Source organism: Berghia stephanieae, chromosome 12 (assembly GCF_034508935.2).
Source record: "Berghia stephanieae isolate SIO BIC M18660-M18661 chromosome 12, UCSD_Bste_1.3, whole genome shotgun sequence".
In the NCBI taxonomy this organism is placed as follows: domain Eukaryota; kingdom Metazoa; phylum Mollusca; class Gastropoda; order Nudibranchia; family Aeolidiidae; genus Berghia; species Berghia stephanieae.
The window spans coordinates 33,514,216-33,537,450 of record NC_088371.1 but is presented as its reverse complement, the minus strand read 5'-3'; the positions used below and the strand labels follow the sequence as shown (position 1 = coordinate 33,537,450).

Genomic DNA, 23,235 nt, shown 5'->3' with positions numbered 1-23,235 from the left:
TACAGGAAGTAAAAGAGCGAGGATGGACGATCTTTATCAACGACCAGCATATATTTAGACTAGAAAATGAGATGCTATCACTTAGTTGAAGAAGCTCAATTACACAATGTATGTATTCAGTCCTCAGGAAGAGTGGTTTTACACTTCCAATGAGATAGGAACCAGTTTCTCTCTCTCTCTCTCTCTCTCTATCTCTCTCTCTATCTCTCTCTCTCTCTCTCTCTCTATCTCTATCTCTCTCTCTCTCTCTCTATCTCTCTCTCTCTCTCTCTCTCTCTCTCTCTCTCTCTCTCTCAGCCAGGCGTAGAGTGTCCTGTCAGTTGGAACCCGTGACGTTTAAGATTGGAGATGTACAAATCTTGGTGAAGGCTTCTCCTCCAAGTCTGTTTTGGACCACCCCGTTTCCTCTTGCCATATGGGTTCCATTCGAGAGCCTGCTTGGTTGTATTATGTTACAGTTCTCTTTCCGCAGGGTATGGCCAACCAACCCATCACCACTTTCTGCGTCTGACCTGGACATCCATTTGTTCTTGGTTTGTTCTTGTCCAAAGGTCAGCATTTGGCACTTTGTCAACCTGAGTATTTGTGACCCGTCGTCTCAAAACGGTATTATGTCGGAATGAACCAGGTACTAAAAAGTCAAATTATAATTAAGCTGATCAAAACTATGAAACGTTTGTAATTACCACAGCATATAAATTCAACTTAAACATGATATTTCTGGCTACAAATTCCATTTTCAACATCTTAATAATCCCGACTTAATACCTTTTTTGAGACGAGGGGTCACATTTGTCGAAGACTGCCCCAATAATCCTCTGGAATAATGTGGTAGAATCCAATAATAGTCTCTGTAATCATTGAGCAATCGACACCATATCTACTCTCCATACTGTATAGGATGTGAATACAAACCACCTCTACCCCAATATTCCACTGCTCTGATACGATAGAATCCAATAACAGACACCTTAGCCATGAGCTATTCTACTCTCCATAGTGTATAGGCTGTAAATAAAGACCACCTCTACCCAAATAGTCCACTGCTCTGATACGATAGAATCCAAGAATAGACACCTTAGCCATTGAGCTATTCTACTCTCCATACTGTATAGGATGTGAATACAGACCACCTCTACCCCAATAATCCACTGCTCTGATGCGATAAAATCCAATAACAGACACCTTAGCCATTGAGCTATTCTACTCTCCATAGTGTATAGGATGTGAATACAGACCACCTCTACCCCAATAGTCCACTGCTCTGATACGATAGAATCTAAGAATAGACACCTTAGCCATTGAGCTATTCTACTCTCCATAGTGTATAGGATGTGAATACAAACCACCTCTACCCCAATAATCCACTCCTCTGATACGATAGAATCTAAGAATAGACACCTTAGCCATTGAGCTATTCTACTCTCCATACTGTATAGGCTGTGAATACAGACCACCTCTACCCCAATAGTCCACTGCTCTGATACGATAGAATCCAAACACTTTACTGTCAGAATCTGCCATAAGAAAGAAGAAAAAAAAAAACCCAACTCAGTAAAACTGGAATTCTGAAACAATTTCAAGTGTAGAATCATTTTCTTATATCGCTATAAATAAATGAAAAAAAACCCCGAAAAAACTCATTTATTCATTTATTCATCCAATAGAGAAAATTTGTCTCTAGAGTCTATTCCAAGGGAAGACTGAAATAACCCAGGCGTCAGCCGTAGTGCAGCGCCGCAAGTTGAGCTATGGCGAGATGACTTGCTCAAGGCCACACAGCGCAGCGGCAGGTGATCGAACTTGGTACCGTTCGGGTACGAAGCAAAGGCCGTACCGCTGCGCCACACTGCCCCGTTGAAGAGAAGTGAGGGTTTTTAAAATTCCTAAAATATAAAACAAAATCAAATCCAGTGTTACTCTCAGCAAGATTATTTTGGCAAGGGATATCATCCACATTTGTGACCCCTCGTCTCAAAACGGTATTAAGTCGGGATGATTAAGATGTTGAAAATGGAATTTGTAGCCAGAAATATCATGCTTAAGTTGAGTTTATATGCTTTATAGAGGAGAAGGAATATCATATTTTACTGTGCTAAATACCAACGTTTCATAGTTTTGACCAGTTTAATTATAATTTTGACTTTTTAGCATCTGGTCCATTCTGACATAATACCGTTTTGAGACGACGGGCCACATTTGACAAACGACTGAAATGTTATGTATTATCTTGAAATCCGGTGACGATCCGACAAGGCGTGACAAAACATAATTTCTCTGCTATCTGAATGGATTGTAAGTGATCTAGCTACCCATGTTTTTATCGCTTTTGTTATTGGCTGTAGAAGGGTTTTTAGCCTGAAACATTCTGTGTTTTAGTATTAATTTAGTTCTTTTTCAAAGCTGTTAAATTCATTTTTTTTGTTCGTTACTATAGTCAGGGGGGTCCCACTAGCTCAGTTGATCTAAGATAAAATTTTGGACTCACCAGTTTCATACAGGAACCGATTGAAAATGGAATTCCTTGAGCTGACCTTGGTGAAAGTTCCTGGCTTCCCATTGGTTGACCTCTCGACCTCATAGGTCAAGAGACATCTGAGTTAATTAAACATTTGGATTAAACATGGAAATATGATGCAAGATGGTACATGAGCAACTGGAGCAATTTTGGAGTGCATGCAATATCCACTAAGCATGCTCAAAGTGCTTTACAACGGGGGCCCTAGCCACAGCAACACTTAACATGTAGGACGAGACATGACGCCTGTTAGGCAATATTACAATTTTTTTTAAAAACCAGAGACAATGTTGTTAATGGCTAGGTACTCATTTTACACTGGAGTACGATGAGAAAATGTGAGTTAAGAGTATTTTACAAAAACTCTACGATGCACCGCTCTGAGTGGGGCTTCCAGGACCTTCATATCCGAATGCGAGTCTCATAGCACAAGACCACACAGCAAAACTCATGACAGATCTGTCAAATTGAAAACTTCAAATTAAGTAATTTTTATGTCAATTTTTACTAATTTGACAAGGAAATTCGTAATTTCTGAAATTGTGTACGAACAACCACACAAGATTATTATTATTTTTATTATTATAATTATTATTATTATTATTATTATTATTATTATTATAATTATTATTATTATTATTATTATTATTATTATTATTATTATTATTATTATTATTATTATTATTATTATTATTATTATTATAGTAGTAGTAATAGTAGTGGTAGTAGTAATATATATAGTAGTAGTAGTAGTAGTAGTAGTAGTGTAGTAGTAGTAGTAGTAGTAGTATTAGTAGTAGTGGTAGTAGTAGTAATAGTAGTAGTACTTGTTCTTCTTATCATTATTATTTATTATTATTATTATTATTATTATTATTATTATTATTATTATTATTATTATTATTATTATTATTATTATTATTATTTGAGTATTACTAAGAATTAAAAATTCGTAATTTCCATAAAATTTCGTATTTGGCCCTGCAATTTGTCTACAATTAGTAAAATTACGAAAAAGTCGTTAGATTCGACAGGTATGGCGTGATGATATCATACACATAATGGAAATGAATCGGCTTTGGTCGAGTATGCTAAATGTACGTTGTACTCTTTGACATACAACCTTAGACTATACTAGATATTCATATATGATGTAGACAAAAATATGAGGGGGGGGGGTGGGGGGGGATAAAGAAGAAGAAGAAGAAGAAGAAGAAGAAGAAGAAGAAGAAGAAGAAGAAGAAGAAGAAGAAGAAGAAGAAGAAAAGAAGAAGAAAAGAAGAAGAAGAGAAGAAGAAGAAGAAGAAGAAGAAGAAGAAGAAGAAGAAGAAGAAGAAGAAGAAGAAGAAGAAGGAAGAAGAAGAAGAAGAAGAAGAAGGAAGAAGAAGAAGAAGAAGGAAGAAGAAGAAGAAGAAGAAGAAGAAGAAGAAGAAGAAGAAGAAGAAGAAGAAGAAGAAGAAGAAGAAGAAGAAGAAGAAGAAAAGAAGAAAGAGAGAAGAAAAAGAATGGGAAGTAAGAAGAAGAATAGAAGAAGAAGAAGAAGAAGAAGAAGAAGAAGAAGAGAAGAAGAAGAAGAAGAAGAAGAAGAAGAAGAAGAAAGAAGAGAAGAAGAAGAAGAAGAAGAAGAAGAAGAAAGAAGAAGAAGAAGAAGAAGAAGAAGAAGAAGAAAGAAGAGAAGAAGAAGAAGAAGAGAAGAGAAGAAGAAGAAGAAGAAGAAGAAAGAAGAAGAAGAAGAAGAAGAAGAAGAAGAAGAAGAAGAGAAGAAGAAAGAAGAAGAAAGAAAGAAGAAGAAGAAGAGAAGAAGAAGAAAGAAGAAGAAGAAGAAGAAGAAGAAGAAGAAGAAGAGAAGAAAGAAGAAGAAGAAGAGAAGAAGAAAAGAAGAAGAAGAAGAGAAGAAGAAGAAAGAAGAAGAAGAAGAAGAAGAAGAAAGAAGAAGAAGAAGAGAGAAGAAAGAAGAAGAAGAGAAGAAAGAAGAAAAGAAGAGAGAAGAAGAAGAAGAAGAAGAAGAAGAAGAAGAAGAGAGAAGAGAAGAAGAAGAAGAAGAAGAAGAAGAAGAAGAAGAAGAAGAAGAAGAAGAAGAAGAAGAAGAAGAAGAAGAAGAAGAAGAAGAAGAAGAAGAAGAAGAAGAAGAAGAAGAAGAAGAAGAAGAAGAAGACGAATACAACTGAAAAAAAAGCTCACATTAGACATAAATGAAAATAAATTAAAGTTTAGAATTGTTATCGGGGTGGTCCCAATAGCTCAGTTGGTAGAGCACTCGCTTCACATGCAAAGGGATCAAGGTGGGTCCCAGGTGAAATTGACATTTTTTTCCTGTCATTTCCTATCATTTCAATTCTACATTCACCATTAGGAGCCCAATTAACACACTCAACCCTAACACCGACTTTATCCGTAGTTTACCCGGGTTACTTAACTTTCACCGCATGCCTATTTATTCCATTTTAAAATACAAATCATAGGCGTAGTATCAAAGCTAATGTTTTTAATTTTTACACGTTAAGGATAGTTGAATAATACTATCTATGTACATGCTCATTTTTAATACATTTTTCCCATTTTGACAAGTAGCAAAAATCTCTAGGATTTAATTTGGACACAATACCGTTAATGGACAGCATGTCACAAATATGGTCCAGCCCCCCCCCCCCCCCCCCCTAATATTCAATAAACTGCAAACAAGAATGATTATCATATTTAACATATATAATATCTACATAAGGGGGTCCCGAGAGAGCACTCGCTTTTACACACAAAGAGACCAAGTCGATCCTGGATGCAGTCAATATATTTTTCTGACCTCCCTTGTCCACCCAGCAATGATTGGGTAGTTGGGTCTGTTAGATCTGTCAGAAAGAACTTTGCAATAACCAGCGACCTATCCAAAGGATAGCAAGCAATTGCTATTGTCCATTTCACGCTATAGAAACCGGGATAAACTCCGGCTCCATGAGCCCAATGGCTCTGAAGGACGGACCACTTTCATATCTACATACGACTTACTTTGTTTGAATATTCCTATCTGACCACACGAACAGCACCTGACCTTTGGTGACCCTAACAAACCGGACACCTGTCACCTGCAAGAAGAAAGAGAAAAAAAAGATAGTTCATTATGATGAGCTAAATCCTAAAGTGGGTAGTTTATCCCTGTTTCTGTCATGTCAAAATGCACATTATAAAATAATATAAAATAAAAAGAAAAGAAAAAAGGCATTTATTCATGTTACAGTGAATGACACAATCAGTCGGATGGTGAAAATTGAAAAGGTTTGAACTGAGATGTTGCCATGTTTGGTTAGAAGGTCAATTTTTTATTTTAAAAATGAGTTCTTGTCGCAAATGATTAAATCAACCCTTTTTGTCTTCGGGAAAAATCAAAGCTTAATTTCACTTCTAAATATTTTTTACAGCTAATCAAGTTGAAAAAGTATGAAATTTGAGATAACTTCATGAAAAATCACCCGATTTACTTCAAATAAAGATTACAATCCTCTGGAAAGCAAATTCTTTCAGAAAATACTAAAAAAAATAAAATCCAAAATTTTCACCTTCTGACTGATTTTGTCATTTTATCCCTGTTTCTGTCATGTCAAAATGCACATTACTGATTGATAGGCCATTATAGAACAACAATAGAGATATGTTTTAAATTGCAGTTTTTAGCAGCTTTGGTAGAAAAATAAAAGATTGTGTCTTTAAATGTTGGTCTGACCACGCGTTTTTTTTGGGTTTTTTTTTGGTTTAATTTCAAAATTTTGCAGAAGAAAATAAGTAAATTTTTTCCAAAATTCACCTAACAAATAACTACATGCAACCCATGTAATAAAATATCCCTGCGGAATTATTCAATTTCAAACTCAAAATTATTGGACAAAACATTGCAAATTTTGCCAGAAATTATGCTGATTTGGAAATAGGCACAAAATTTAAAAAAACAAAATAACAATAAAAAATTGCTGTCAATGAAATTGTTATAATAATTATTATTATAATATTATTTGATATAGCGCCAATATTCCACAAATAGTGCTCAGAGGTGCTTTACAATAGTTTTTTTTATTTTAGTATCACACATGTTCATTCATTCGACTACAAAATCACAACAACAGTCATACACATCTTGTTTGAAATTCACACGGAATTACGATAAGCAGAATGAAAAAGATCGGTTTTTAGATGCCGTTTGAAGACTTTCACATTGTCAGGTTTTAAATGGTAAAGAATTCCATACATAATAATGAAAAATCAAAGCTTTCAGTGTTGCCTAGCTCAAACTTTTCCTTCATCACCGCATGGAACGCAAATTTCACAGAAAAGAATTTTTACAGATTTAATAATTTGTAAAACAATTTGCAAAACGTGCAGATTTTGCGGTTGCAGTGCAAATCAGAAAATTTTCTCTAATTTTGAAAAAGACCGCGGGGCAAGGTTGGTATCGAATTGTTACTCTGTGAAATGTTGCCTGATAAATTCCACAGGTGGTCAAACATTTGAGATAAAATTGATAAACATATTAATGAAAATGATATTGATGGAGATGAGGATGATGATAATGAAGATGATGATGATATTGATGATGATGATGATGATGATGATGATGATGATGATATGGATGATATTGATGATGATAATGATGAAGATATTGATGATGATAATGATGAAGATATTGATGATGATGATGATGATGATGATGGTGATGATGATGATGATCATGGCGATGGTGACAAGGACGATGATCGTGATACTTCGATGATCTCAAATGTATTGTTGACTGTTATGGTGTATTACTATTATTGAGTTATTGCCTTTGCAATTGTATAACTAATATTTTACTTCAATGAATAATACACTGAATTACTAGAAATAATGTGACAATTGAATATAAAAAATAGAATACATTATATTCGTATCATTAGTTAACTACACTTGTGCATTGACGTTATATTACATAACTTATATTCCTGTTTATGTAAATTTCTATACTGCCATGTAATTATTACCAATTCTGTGATATATGATTTATAGATTTTGAATATACAACTTGTTGATTGGCTACCAATGAGTGTCTTCCCTGTCAGTCTTTGTATGCACTGCCTTTGGTGCATAACAGCAATGTTGCCAAACCCACCTGCCCAGGGTGACGTGCTGACATTGCACACAGGTGCAGCACGACCACGTGAGGGTCCAACAGTTGGAATCCAGGAGGGATAGGAACTTGAAAAGGCCTCCTGGACGTAACTGGGACGTCATAGATACTGGGCTGTGGGTCCTGGTGATTGGAAAGTGGACATACTTATCTTTGTTTGTTGTTGTTTGTTTTTAGGGGTTTTACGGCGCTTGCAACACATTTAGGTTACATCCGCGCCAGTAAAAAGAAAGAAAATGGAATTGTAAAAAGTTCTAGAATTACAAATAAAGAACCCAAGAAAAAGTAAGAAAAAGGGGAATTGGTTCAAATAGGACACAGATGTAGATTCCAAGAGCACACTATCAAAGTACTTAGTTTGAGATCACCTATAAGTCTCATCTGGACACAAGCACAAAATCCAACAAAGAGGTATACACTCAAATGCTTACATTATAAATTCAAAATAACAAATATAATAATACATAATAGAGAGATGATTTACAAGGAAAAAAATATCATCTCCCAAAACAATAACTATGCATTTTACTGTTTCCCTCCCAGCTAGGACTCTGGCCAGGGCCAGGACAAAACCAAGTAATCTCATTCCAAGACAAAGACAGAAAGCATGTTGAAAAACAAATATAATGGGATAGAAGACACCGAATGTACCCCCTTGCCCACTATGGGAGGTCAGGAACCCCACCCAGATTACTTACTTCTCACTTAACCCTCTTCCGAAGTGAAGCACAATGGGCGTCCACCAGACATTTTTTGTTGTCTTCTGCTTTAGCAGTGGCTATGTGGTCTAGTGGTATGACACTCGCTTTTGGATCGGAAGGTCCTGGGTTCGAGCCTCGCGCTCAGCGCATAGCTGAGTCCTTGGAAAAGGCTCTTTACTCAAATTCTCTCGCCATACTCAGGTGTAAAATGAGTACCTGGCCGTTAACAGCGTTGTCTTTGTCCGAAAAATTGTAATATCGCCTAACAGGCGTCATGTCCCGTCCTACATGTTAAATGTTGCTGTTGACCAGGGACCCCTTGTATAGCGCTTTGAGCACATTTAGTGGATATTGCTCAATTTAAAAAAAAAAAATTTATTCCAGCTCAGGCCTGCTTCCTTTATTTCTTTTTTCCATGGTCATTCGCCAGGGTTCTTTGGGTCTCTTTCGTTTTCTCTTCCCATCATCTGCTGGTCCGGTACAGGGCCTATTTGGGAAGTGATCCTTTTTCCATTCTGGCAACATGACCCAGCCAACGCCATCTATGGTGCCTTCACGTGGTTTCTAGAGCTCACATCCCGACTTTTTAATCTATGTATTTTTTAATTAGTATTATGTGCAGTGTTTTATCAAGTTGCTAGAGCTCACATCCCGACTTTTTAATCTATGTATTTTTTAATTAGTATTATGTGCAGTGTTTTATCAAGTTGCTAGAGCTCACATCCTGACTTTTTAATTTATGTATTTTTTAATTAGTATTATGTGCAGTGTTTTATCAAGTTGCTAGAGCTCACATCCCGACTTTTTAATTTATGTATTTTTTAATTAGTATTATGTGCAGTGTTTTATCAAGTTGCTAGAGCTCACATCCCGACTTTTTAATTTATGTATTTTTTAATTAGTATTATGTGCAGTGTTTTATCAAGTTGCTAGAGCTCACATCCCGACTTTTTAATTTATGTATTTTTTAATTAGTATTATGTGCAGTGTTTTATCAAGTTGCTAGAGCTACATCCCGACTTTTTAATTTATGTATTTTTTAATTAGTATTATGTGCAGTGTTTTATCAAGTTGCTAGAGCTCACATCCCGACTTTTTAATCTATGTATTTTTTAATTAGTATTATGTGCAGTGTTTTATCAAGTTGCTAGAGCTCACATCCCGACTTTTTAATTTATGTATTTTTTAATTAGTATTATGTGCAGTGTTTTATCAAGTTGCTAGAGCTCACATCCCGACTTTTTAATCTATGTATTTTTTAATAGTATTATGTGCAGTGTTTTATCAAGTTGCTAGAGCTCACATCCCGACTTTTTAATCTATGTATTTTTTAATTAGTATTATGTGCAGTGTTTTATCAAGTTGCTAGAGCTCACATCCCGACTTTTTAATTATGTATTTTTTAATTAGTATTATGTGCAGTGTTTTATCAAGTTGCTAGAGCTCACATCCCGACTTTTTAATCTATGTATTTTTTAATTAGTATTATGTGCAGTGTTTTATCAAGTTGCTAGAGCTCACATCCGACTTTTTAATCTATGTATTTTTTAATTAGTATTATGTGCAGTGTTTTATCAAGTTGCTAGAGCTCACATCCCGACTTTTTAATCTATGTATTTTTTTAATTAGTATTATGTGCAGTGTTTTATCAAGTTGCTAGAGCTCACATCCCGACTTTTTAATCTATGTATTTTTTAATTAGTATTATGTGCAGTGTTTTTATCAAGTTGCTAGAGCTCACATCCCGACTTTTTAATTATGTATTTTTTAATTAGTATTATGTGCAGTGTTTTATCAAGTTGCTAGAGCTCACATCCCGACTTTTTAATTTATGTATTTTTTAATTAGTATTATTTAAGTATGTTTTATCAAGTTGCTAGAGCTCACATCCCGACTTTTTAATTATTTATTTTTAATTAGTTTTATGCAGTGTTTAATCATAATTAGTTTAAGTAATCGAGTTTTATATAATTTAACTAATCATTTTCTGTTTTTCAATTAAGCTCCATCCCGACTTTTTAATATGTATTTTTTAATTAGTATTATTGCAGTGTTTTATAAGTTGCTAGATACATCCGATTTTAATTATATTTTTTAATTAGTATATGTCAGTGTTTATCAAGTTGCTAGAGTCAATCCCTTTTTAATTAGTATTTTTTAATAGTATTATTGCAGTGTTTTATCAAGTTCTGAGCTCACATCCCGACTTTTTAATTATGATTTTTATTAGTATTATGTGCAGTGTTTTATCAAGTTGCTAAGCTCACATCCCGACTTTTAATCTATTATTTTTTAATTAGTTTTGTGCAGTGTTTATCAAGTTGCTAGAGCTCACATCCCGACTTTTAATCTATGTATTTTAATTAGTATTATGTGCAGTGTTTTATCAAGTTGCTAGAGCTCACATCCCGATTTAATCTATGTATTTTTTAATTAGTATTATGTGCAGTGTTTATCAAGTGCTAGAGCTCACATCCGACTTTTTAATCTATGTATTTTTTAATTAGTATTATGTGCATGTTTTATCAAGTTGCTAGAGCTCACATCCGACTTTTATCATGTATTTTTAATTGTATATGTGCAGTGTTTTATCAAGTTGCTAGAGCTCACATCCCGACTTTTAATCTATGTATTTTTTAATTAGTATTATGTGCAGTGTTTTATCAAGTCTAGAGCTCACATCCGACTTTTTAATCTATGTATTTTTTAATTAGTATTATGTGCAGTGTTTTATCAAGTTCTAGAGTACATCCCGACTTTTTAATCTATGTATTTTTAATTAGTATTATGTGCTGTTTTATCAAGTTGCTAGAGCTCACATCGACTTTTTAATTATTATTTTTAATTAGTATTATGTGCAGTGTTTTATCAAGTTGCTAGAGCTCACATCCCGACTTTTAATCTATGTATTTTTTAATTAGTATTATGTCGTGTTTATCAAGTTGCTAGGCTACATCCGATTTTTAATTAGTATTTTTTAATTAGTATTATGTGCATGTTTTATCAAGTTGCTAGAGTCACATCGACTTTTTATCTATGTATTTTAATTAGTATTATGTGCATGTTTAACAAGTTGCTAGAGCTCACATCCCGACTTTTTAATCTATGTATTTTTTAATTAGTATTATGTGCAGTGTTTTATCAAGTTGCTAGAGCTCACATCCCTGACTTTTTAATTTATGTATTTTTTAATTAGTATTATGTGCAGTGTTTTATCAAGTTGCTAGAGCTCACATCCCGACTTTTTAATTTATGTATTTTTTAATTAGTATTATGTGCAGTGTTTTATCAAGTTGCTAGAGCTCACATCCCGACTTTTTAATTTATGTATTTTTTAATTAGTATTATGTGCAGTGTTTTATCAAGTTGCTAGAGCTCACATCCCGACTTTTTAATTATGTATTTTTTAATTAGTATTATGTCAGTGTTTTATCAAGTTGCTAGAGCTCACATCCCGACTTTTTAATTTATGTATTTTTTAATTAGTATTATGTGCAGTGTTTTATCAAGTTGCTAGAGCTCACATCCCGACTTTTTAATCTATGTATTTTTTAATTAGTATTATGTGCAGTGTTTTATCAAGTTGCTAGAGCTCACATCCCGACTTTTTAATTTATGTATTTTTTAATTAGTATTATGTGCAGTGTTTTATCAAGTTGCTAGAGCTCACATCCCGACTTTTTAATTTATGTATTTTTTAATTAGTATTATGTGCAGTGTTTTATCAAGTTGCTAGAGCTCACATCCCGACTTTTTAATTTATGTATTTTTTAATTAGTATTATGTGCAGTGTTTTATCAAGTTGCTAGAGCTCACATCCCGACTTTTTAATTTATGTATTTTTTAATTAGTATTATGTGCAGTGTTTTATCAAGTTGCTAGAGCTCACATCCCGACTTTTTAATCTATGTATTTTTTAATTAGTATTATGTGCAGTGTTTTATCAAGCTGCTAGAGCTCACATCCCGACTTTTTAATTTATGTATTTTTTAATTAGTATTATGTGCAGTGTTTTATCAAGTTGCTAGAGCTCACATCCCGACTTTTTAATTTATGTATTTTTTAATTAGTATTATGTGCAGTGTTTTATCAAGTTGCTAGAGCTCACATCCCGACTTTTTAATTTATGTATTTTTTAATTAGTATTATGTGCAGTGTTTTATCAAGTTGCTAGAGCTCACATCCCGACTTTTTAATTTATGTATTTTTTAATTAGTATTATGTGCAGTGTTTTATTAAGTTGCTAGAGCTCACATCCCGACTTTTTAATTTATGTATTTTTTAATTAGTATTATGTGCAGTGTTTTATCAAGTTGCTAGAGCTCACATCCCGACTTTTTAATTTATGTATTTTTTAATTAGTATTATGTGCAGTGTTTTATCAAGTTGCTAGAGCTCACATCCCGACTTTTTAATTTATGTATTTTTTAATTAGTATTATGTGCAGTGTTTTATCAAGTTGCTAGAGCTCACATCCCGACTTTTTAATCTATGTATTTTTTAATTAGTATTATGTGCAGTGTTTTATCAAGTTGCTAGAGCTCACATCCCGACTTTTTAATCTATGTATTTTTTAATTAGTATTATGTGCAGTGTTTTATCAAGTTGCTAGAGCTCACATCCCGACTTTTTAATTTATGTATTTTTTAATTAGTATTATGTGCAGTGTTTTATCAAGTTTACAATTTTTAAACTTGTATTGGTTTTCAGGACTTGTTCTTGACTCCCTTGAAGTCGAGCTATGGTTTAGAACTCGGTGCAGAAGACCGATACAATTTCAAAAATTGTATTTTATTCCACTCCTATCTTTTTTGTCTATCATTTCCTTCAAACTGTGGAGTGATCCTCGACAATATTGGAAGTTTCTACAAGAAATCTGTGTCACAACAGCTCCAAGGCCTAAAAAAGCAGTACCCCTCGTTGATATGAAAGTGTGCATTTATGGACCTATACAGCAACATAGCAACTGCTCTTTATCATTACTAAAGACGTTGTAATAATATCAATACGCTTTAATAGTCGTAACGTCATTACGTAATGACGCATGGTAACTTAATAACCGACTCTAAACTATCGAAACAATGGCGGACGCCCTTATGAAATATTTCTCTGACGAGCATAAAAGCGTATCCAGAGGAAAAAAAAACATTATAAATCTAATCATGTTTTGAATTTTACATATTCTGATCACAAGACATATGAAAAGTTCTAGTCAGCATGAAGAATAATATGTACCGATTTTCTTTATTTAGAACTACGATGGCCGCCGTTGCTGGGCAACGTGACATCAGACTATTGAATCCAATCAATGCATGAATATAGGACATACCTCTTTATAATTACTAAGGACAGTGTAATAATATTAATTAATGCATGAATATAGGACACACCTCTTTATCATTACTAAGGACAGTGTAATAATATCAATTAAAGCATGAATATAGGACACACCTCTTTATCATTACTAAGGACAGTGTAATAATATCAATTAAAGCATGAATATAGGACATACCTCTTTATCATTACTAAGGACGTTGAGACTGGTGTCACGGAGTTGTAGCGCTATATAAGTTTTCAGCATTATTATTATTATTATTATCATTACTAAAGACAGTGTAATAATATCAACTAATGCATGTTTGTTTGTTTTTAAGGACGTTGCTTGCAACACATTAAGGTCCTATCAGCGCCAGTAAAAAGGAATTTACAATAAAGTATCAAAGATACGGGAAGACAAAGGGGAATTGGTTCAAATAAGAAACAAGTGTAGATTCCAAAAGCACTCTATCAAAGTACTTAGTTTGAGATCACTAAAAGTCTCATCCAGACACAAGCACAGGTACACACTAAGAGGAACACACTAAAATGTTTTACAAATCATATATAACATAAAAAAAAGCATAATACAGTGCATAACAGAGAGATGATTTACAATGAAAAAAATATCTTCTCCCAAACTAACTATACATTCGACTGTTTCCCTCTCAGCCAGGGCATCTGGCCAGGACCAGGACAAAACCAAGTAATCTCATTCCAAGACAAAGACAGAAAGCATGTTGGAAAACAGATATAAGGGGATAGAAGACACAGTATGTACCCCCCTGCCCACTATGGGAGGTCAGGAACCCCACCCAGAATTAATGCATGAATATAGGACATACCTCTTGAAGTCGCATCTGCTGGAACTGTTTCAGTGAGGGAAATGCTGTCTTGTTGAATAGACCAGCCCACACGGAATAAGGGTTGGATGCATAGTTGTTGACAATGTAAAGACATAGCTTCATGTCTTGTTGGAGGATGGTGACAATGATTTGAAAAAAACAACAACAAATGAGTGAATAAATAAACGGATGAATAAACGAATGAAAGAATAAATGAATAATTGAATGAATACATGAATGAGTGAATATATGAATAATTGAATGAAAAAAAAAAAAAGAATGAACTTTTATATAGCGCAATATCGACTAAATGTACTCAAAGCGCTTTACAAGGGGTCTCTAGTCAACAGCAACATTTAACATTTAGGACGGGACATGATGCCTGTTAGGGGATGTGATAATTTTTTCAGACAGAGACAACGCTGTTAACGGCCAGGTACTCATTTTTCACCTGAGTGCGGTGAGAGAATGTGAGTAAAGAGCCTTCTCCAAGGACTCAACTATGCGCCGAGCTAGGCTCGAACCCAGGACCTTCCGATCCGAAAGCGAGTGTCATACCACAAGACCACAGCCGCACGAAGAAACAAATACATGATTGAATCAATAAATGAATTAATGAAGAAACAAATGAATAAACGAGTGAATAAATAGATGAATCAATGTTAAGAATCATGACATGGTGACGAATGACTACACATAAAACAAATATGATTACAGTGGAATCTGCTTAAAGCCAACACCTCTTGTTGGTCCCAAATTTTCTGTTTTCTTTATCTAGGGTTTTGAAGGACTATGTATGGTCAGTATTATTATATGGCTGTGAAAGCTGGACAATTACATAAGGCATTAGAAAGAAACTGGAGGCAGCAAAAATGTGGTTTCTTAGAAGGATGTTAAGAATCTCATGGACAGAGAAGAAAACTAATGAAGAAGTATTAGAGCAAGCTGAAACTAAAAGGTTATTAATTCGTACAATAAGAAAAAGACAAATTTATTGCAAGTTTTAGGGCACCTAAATAGACTTAAATGTATTGAACATCTTGTTCTCACAGGAAAGATAGAAGGTAAAAAGAGTAAAGGTAGACAAAGAAAAACATTTGAATAGTTTGAACAGCTGGGTGACAAAGAAAGAGAAGAGTGATATTAGTTTTCTGAGGTTATCTGATCAGATAGATGAATGGCGTACCATGAACACCGATGTCTGGCACAGACTTGGTACTTGAAGAAGAAGATCTAAGTATGTTTTATTGATAATGGATGAAGTCAACTTTGCTTTAAATCAACAACCAATCTTTCTGGGCTGATGGTGTTGGCTTTATCATCTTTCCTTCTTTTTAAGGGTTTTATGGCGCTTGCAACACATTTCAGGTCATATCACTTCACTTCACTTCACTTAGATGCCTTTCGCGTCTCGACCGAAAGATCGGGTCGCCTTGGCTGTTTCCAGTATTTCCTGTGTGAGGTGTCTCCAATATTGCCGGTCCTCTGCTAGGGTTCTCAGATTTTCAAGGTCCCCTGCCGTTATGAGACTAATGCTTTGTCCAAGTGTTGTGAGGTTTTTGTTTAGGATCACAGGGAGTGTTGTGATCGGTCTTCCTCTGAAAAGGGTCCCGTGTTTTTGGAAGTATCCCGACATGGCTTGGTTAGTTTTTGTCCCTGCGTAGTATGTGACCGAAAAGTTGCCATCGTTGTTGTAAAATGTCAAGGGAGATTGGTCTTTCTTTTGTGATCTTATAGAGTGATTCATTTGAGATCTTTTTTGGGTATTTGATGTCCAGTACCCTTCTTAGCTGTGAGCCATGGAAGGCATCCAGATGTTCTTCTTCGGATTTTGTCAACGCCCAAGAGCCGCAGTTATACAGAAGTACCGGTTTTACAAGAGCACGGTACAGTTTCAGTTTGGTTTTTCTCTTTATTTTGTCACCTCTAATCCATACATTGGTGAGTTTACTGAGTGCGGCGTTTGATAGCTGTTTTCTTCTTTGTACATCCTCGGTGTCTCCAATTAGTGAGCCGACTTTCTTTGTTCTTTTCCATTCCTCTTTGTTCCTCGATATTGTTGTAAATTCGGTTTTATTGGCATTGACTTGGAGGTTATATTTCATGAGGGTATTTTGTACGATGTCTATATTTGCTGCTGTTGATCCAATAAAATCGACATCATCTGCATAGGCGATTTCTCTAGGGATTGCATTCTCAATATGAGTCGTTGGTTTTGGAATGACTTTTCGAACTTCTTTCAGAGCGTGTTCTAAGTATATTGTGAACAGAATCGGGCTCAGACTATCTCCTTGGGGGGTCCCGATGTTACTTTCGAACTGCGTCTGTTTTGTGGCCCCGTATATCCTTGGTTGTATCTTTGTGTTGCTGAGGAGAAATCAGATTATTCGGAGCTCGTCTTCGTCTACTATGTCTGTTAATATCTCCAAAAGTTTTCCTCTGTCGATCGTATCAAAGGCTGCGGACATATCGATTCCGGTTATTGTTATGGATATGTTTTCTTTGAGTGCCTTTGCTGCCAACCATTTATGTGTCCATACAACGTCCGATGTGCTTCGGTCTTGGCGAAACCCGCTTTGGCTATGTGATAGATATTTTTCTATTTTCGGTCTAATTCTGTTGAGGACAATAGTTGACAGTGTTTTTCTTATGGTATTCAGTAATGTTATTGGGCGCAGGTTGTTTACGGGTCCTTTCGTTTTTCCTGGTTTTTGTATTGTAATTAGGACACCGCTGTTTATGTCCCAGTCTTTGTGTGTTGAGAATGTTTTGTTCATTATGTTTGCAATGCTCAGATCCAGGGAGAGGGTACCGCATTTCAGCAATTCAGCGGGAATTTCATCTTCGCCTGGGGATCTGTTATTGTTTAGGCACTTTATGCTATTTCTAACTTCAGTTGTTGTGATGCGGTTGTTTAGGTCTCTAGGGTTTCCTGAGAAGGGCGATATTTGTGAGACTTGTTTGTGAAATTTCTGCTGGAAGTGGTCAGTTACAATGTCAAGGATATCGTTGGGATTTGTTGTCTGTTTGCCAAATTTATCCTGTAGTTTTGGGTTCTCGAATGGTTTTCGGTTCAGAGATTTCGTCGCTTTGAACATAGACGATGCATTATTTTTGGACTTTTCTATGTCTTCCACTTTTTTGTCTAATTCCTCGTTTCTGTGTTTTATTGTAAGTGATCGAATTGAATGCAGTATTTTGTTTCGTTCGGTTTTCAGGTTCATTATTTCTTCCAAGTCTTTCGTGTTTTGTATCCTGATCCTAAGTTCTTTTTGTTGCCGCGATAGATCGTTAATAGCGATGTTAGGCATTCGATTTGGTTTGTTCTTAGTTGTATTAATAGACCCTGCACTTTCTTCCCCCGCATATTTCATTGCCGCTTGCGTCTCTTTCCATTCATTGTTTGGATTGCTGTTTTGCTTTATTTTCCATAGACTTGAGTTAAGTTCATATTGGTAATGAATGCTACATTCTCGCTCATTTACTATTTTTGCCGTGTTTATTTTGACTGCCGTTTTACCTTTCTGTCTTCGTTGTCTGTACACATTTATGTTGAAATTCGTTTTTACAAGTTTGTGATCGGAAGTGTACCACCGTATGATCGCGAGGTCATATCACACCAGTAAAAAGGAAGAAAGTGGGATAGTGAAAAGATTCTAGATGTACAATAAAAAGGACTTGAGGAAAAAAGTAAGACAAAGGGGAGTAGTTCAAATAGGGAACAGATGTGGATTCCAAGAGCATACCATCAATGTACATAGTTTGAGATCACCTAAATGTCTCACCCATACACCAGCACAAGATCCCACTAAGAGGAGTACACTCAAATTTTTACATTATACATTCAAAATAACAAACACAACAATACATAACAGAGAGATGATTTACAAGGAAAAAAAATATCAACTCCCTAAACAATAAATATGATTTGACTAAAACCCTCCGAGCCAAGCACTAAGGCCAGGGCCAGGGCAAAACGAAGTAATCTCATTCCAAGACAAAATACAGAAAGCAAATTGGAAAACAGATATTGGGGGATAGAAGAGACAATAAGTGCCACCCTGCCCACTATGGGAGGTCAGGACCCCCACCCAGTTGGCTTTATCAGGATTCCAGTGTATATTGTGTGCCAGAATATACAAGGAACACAATACGTTTTTTTAAAAGGTTAAGAAACAAAACATTTACCTTAACGAAGTCTGTGTGGTCTAGTAAGACACTCACCTTCAGATCGGAAGGGTTCCAGTCCAGAGCGGTGGATAGTTGGGTCCTTGGAAAAGACTCTTTACTCACAGTCTCTCACCGTACACAGGTGTAAAATGAGTACCGGGCCATTAACATTTTCCGAAAAAAATTTGTAATATTGCCTAAATAGCGTCGCATATGATAAATATTGCTGTTGGTTAGGGACCTCTTGTAAAGCGGTTTGAGCATGTTTAGTGAATATTGCTCTATATAAAAGTTCAAATCTAAGGCATCTATTTTAACTTAAATATTGTAAGTTATGCTTATGACTCAATGGTCATTATCAGATTTATCCTGGCATAACACTGGTTGAAGACAATTGGTCACATTGAAGAAATTTTCTGCGGAACATTTGAGTGGTGCTGTTTGCTAGAGATTGCACCCACCCATCCAATCATCTAACCATATATCAACCCACCCATCGATCCATCCATCCACACCATCCATCCATCCATCTATCCAATCACAATCCATCCACCCATCCACCCAATCTTCAATCCATCCACCCATCCTTCCATCCACATATCCATCCATCCTTCAATCCACCCACCCTACCATCCATCCATCCATCCTTCCATCCACATATCCACCCAATCTTCAATCCACCAACCCTAACATCCATCCACATATTATCCATCCATCCACCCACCCTACCATCCATCCACATATCCATCCATCCACCCACCCTACCATCCATCCACCCATCAATCTACCCACCCTACCATCCATCCACATATCCACCCAATCTTCAATCCACCCAGCCTACCATCCATCCACATATTATCCATCCATCCACATATTATCCATCCATCCACCCATCAATCCACCCACCCTACCATCCATCCACATATTATCCATCCATCCACCCACCCTACCATCCATCCACATATTATCCATCCATCCACCCATCAATCCACCCATCCTACCATCTATCCACATATCCATCCATCCACCCTACCATCCATCCACATATTATCCATCCATCCACCCATCAATCCACCCACAGTACCATCCATCCACATATCCATCCATCCACCCATCAATCCACCCACCTTACCAACCATCCACATATTATCCATCCATCCACCCATCAATCCACCCACCCTACCATCCATCCACATATCCATCCATCCACCCTACCATCCATCCACATATCCATCCATCCACCCTACCATCCATCCACCCATCAATCCACATATCCATCCATCCACCCTACCATCCATCCACCCATCAATCCACCCACCGTACCATCCATCCACATATCCATCCATCCACCCATCAATCCACCCACTGTACCATCCATCCACCCATCAATCCACCCACCCTACCATCCATCCACCCACATATCCATCCATCCACCCATCAATCCACCCACCGTACCATCCATCCACATATCCATCCATCCACCCACCCATCCATCCACCCACCGTACCATCCATCCACATATCCATCCACCCACCCTACCATCCATCCACCCACCCTACCATCCATCCACCCATCAATCCACCCACCCTACCATCCATCCACCCATCAATCCACCCACCGTACCATCCATCCACCCATCAATCCACCCACCCTACCATCCATCCACCCATCAATCCACCCACCGTACCATCCTTCCACCCATCAATCCATCCACCCTACCATCCATCCACATATCCATCCATACACCTATCAATCCACCCACCCTACCATCCATCCACCCACCCATCAATCCATCCACCCTACCATCCATCCCCATATCCATCCACCCACCCATCAATCCACCCACCCTACCATCCATCCACCCACCCATCAATCCACCCACCCTACCATCCATCCACATGTCCATCCACCCACCCATCAATCCATCCACCCTACCATCCATCCATCCATCCCTTGAGATGTCCATATAAAACATTCTGACTACACATCTAAAAACGTTCCTGACCTTTGACATCTGGTGGTGGAGAGACAGTCCAATTAAGATTGACCAGGGCATAGTCTGTTGATTGTCCTGGGTCACTTGCACCGTACAAGAGAATGGTCATCTGCCAACTGGATAGAATGTATTTATATTTAGTCTCATATAATATATCATTCTTACCATATTATTTCAAATAAATAATACACAAACGACATTATACTACACTAAACGAACACATTTGCTCACCGCTTTGTTGAGTCCTTGGAGAAGGCTCTTTACTCACATTCTCTCATCGTACTTAGGTGTAAAATGAGTACATGGCTGTTAACAACGCTGTTTCTGTCTGAAAAATTGTAACATCGCCTAACAGGCGTCATGTCCCAACCTAAATGTTAAATGTTGCTGTTGGCCAGGGACCCCTTGTAAAGTGCTTTGAGCATGTTTAGTGGATATTGCCCTATATAAAAGCTCAATTTAAAAAAAAATATATATATATATAACAAATGAGAAGTTCAAAAACCTTTTAAAATCATATTATATTATTGTTGACTATTGTATTTGATCCATTATTTTCATTGATCTCGGAGGAACAGAATAATAGGATTCAATAGTCTGACGTCACGTCGCCCAGGAACGAGCAGCTTGGTTCTAAACAAAGAAAATCGGTACTTTTTATTCTCCATGCTGGCTAGAACTTTTTCACGTGTCATGTGATCAGAATGTATAAAAGTCAAAACATGATCAGATTTATTATAATGTTTTTCTCCTCTGGACACACTTTTATGCTCGTCGGAGAAGTATTTCATGAGGGCGTCCTCCATTGTTCAGATAGTTTAGAACCAGTTGCTAAGTTACTATGCGTCATTACGAGGGAAGTGACGTCACAACTGTTGAAGGCTATTACAAAACACATTAGCATTGCTAATTCCTTTTCATCTACATCTTGTGTTGGGGGGGTTCTGATAGCTCAGTTGGTAGAGCACTCGCTTCAGAGGCAAAGGGACCGAGATCAATCCTGGGGAATGTCGAAAAAAATAATTTTTCAATCTGTCTAACCTGTCAGATGAAGAGTTATCCTTCCTATCAGGAGAATGGAGAGTTGCCAACGCGCCAAAATCACTTGTGTTTAACATCGGCTCTCCTGTATTCTCTAGGGATGTGTAAAAAAGTGTATAACAAAAAAAAAAAAAAAATTGAATATGGAAGTTGTAATATTATATTAGCATTAGGAAAAATAACTCATACTGGTGTTTTCTTGTTGGAAGTTATAATGAGTTATGTCCCTTGTAAATCCCATGTTTGTGTTGAGAATATTGGCTATTAAGCTTAAATTATGCTGGCCAACTAACTTCGCGGTGTTTGTGTGTGTTGAACCCATGACCTCGAGAAGTCGGGGAGAGAAGGCTCTAGTTAGACTAAGTTTTGAAGCGACTTTTTTGGGGTTGTGGATAGCTCATACTGTAGAGTCACGATCTCCCCGGCTAGGTGGAGTTGTTGTACCAGTAAGGTTGCAGGTTCGAACCCCCATCGATGCTGCAAAGTTTTTATTCTCTGTTGTCTTCTGTCACTTTCCTACTCACTTCATTTCTTGTTGTTATCAACATAAGTGCCTGCTCCACTCACTTTTCTGAATTGAAAATTCGCCCCTTGTAAATTATATGAGTTCTGCCCCTGTCAATTGAACTTGAACAAAGCACTTCTGTTTGATATCCTCCACAAATTATATGCTTCTCCTAGCTTAAGCCAAATTGAATCTATAACAGAAAGTACTTTTGGAATACAAGGACTGGAAACCAATCAATCAATCAATCAATCAATCAATCAATCAATCAATCAATCAATCAATCAATCCCATGACCAGCTGGTCGTCGGGGAGACTTGCGTGAAGCAGAAGTTACAGTCTTCCTCCAAGCCTGCCTGTTGCTAGCCCTATGCATACCTGCCTACTTGAAAATTTCAAATTCAGTAAGAAATACAAAATTCATCAGTAATTAATGGTCAAATTTCAGTAATGCTAAAGCAAAAAAAAAAAAAAAATAGATACACCCTTTTATATATGTAAAATAAACTTATCATGTTATATAGGCCTACTACTTAGGCTCGGCTGGGCATTGCCAATGACCCCTGCGATAATAATGTGTTTATAGATGACCTACTTTCAACACTGCACTGTGTCTACCGATGAGGGTCTACCAATGAGGGTAAAGTTTGCGTGTCGAGTCGATGATGTCACTCGTCGCCAGCCAACGAGGCATTGAGATTTTTTATTGTAGCATGCAGTAAATAATGAAAAAAAATTATTATTTTCTAATTTAACGTTGCGACCATTTGTATCAGTAATATTTCTTCTATTTCCGTAAGTCGTTAATTGTCCTTACACTTTAACAATTAAAAAAAAAACAAAAGCTTTTATATAGCGCAATATCCCCTTAACGTGCTCAAAGCTCTTTACAAAGGGTCCCTGACCATCAGCAACACTTAACAGGTAGATGGAGACATGATGCCTGTCAGGCGATATTACAATTTTATTTCCGACAGAGACAACACCGTTGGTG

The 23,235-nt window shown here is 36.4% G+C and overlaps 1 protein-coding gene across 2 annotated transcripts in view; it reads right to left on the bottom strand.

Moving 5' to 3' along the window:
- Nucleotides 1–279: 279 nt before the first annotated feature.
- The window catches only part of LOC144958302 (alpha-L-iduronidase-like), a 37,836-nt gene continuing 14,880 nt past the window's right edge, over nt 280–23,235 (bottom strand). Inside the window, exons 10-16 of one of the 2 annotated variants that reach the window (XM_078890186.1) lie at nt 21,737–21,830; nt 20,705–20,811; nt 14,530–14,654; nt 7,650–7,790; nt 5,522–5,598; nt 2,489–2,595; nt 280–1,517 (exon numbers count right to left, since the gene is read on the bottom strand). In XM_078890186.1, coding sequence (XP_078746312.1) covers nt 1,420–1,517; nt 2,489–2,595; nt 5,522–5,598; nt 7,650–7,790; nt 14,530–14,654; nt 20,705–20,811; nt 21,737–21,830 — 749 coding nt within the window. In that variant the 3' untranslated portion in view covers nt 280–1,419. The remainder of the gene's footprint in view (nt 1,518–2,488; nt 2,596–5,521; nt 5,599–7,649; nt 7,791–14,529; nt 14,655–20,704; nt 20,812–21,736; nt 21,831–23,235) is intronic. The other variant, XM_078890187.1, reaches the window with a different exon arrangement.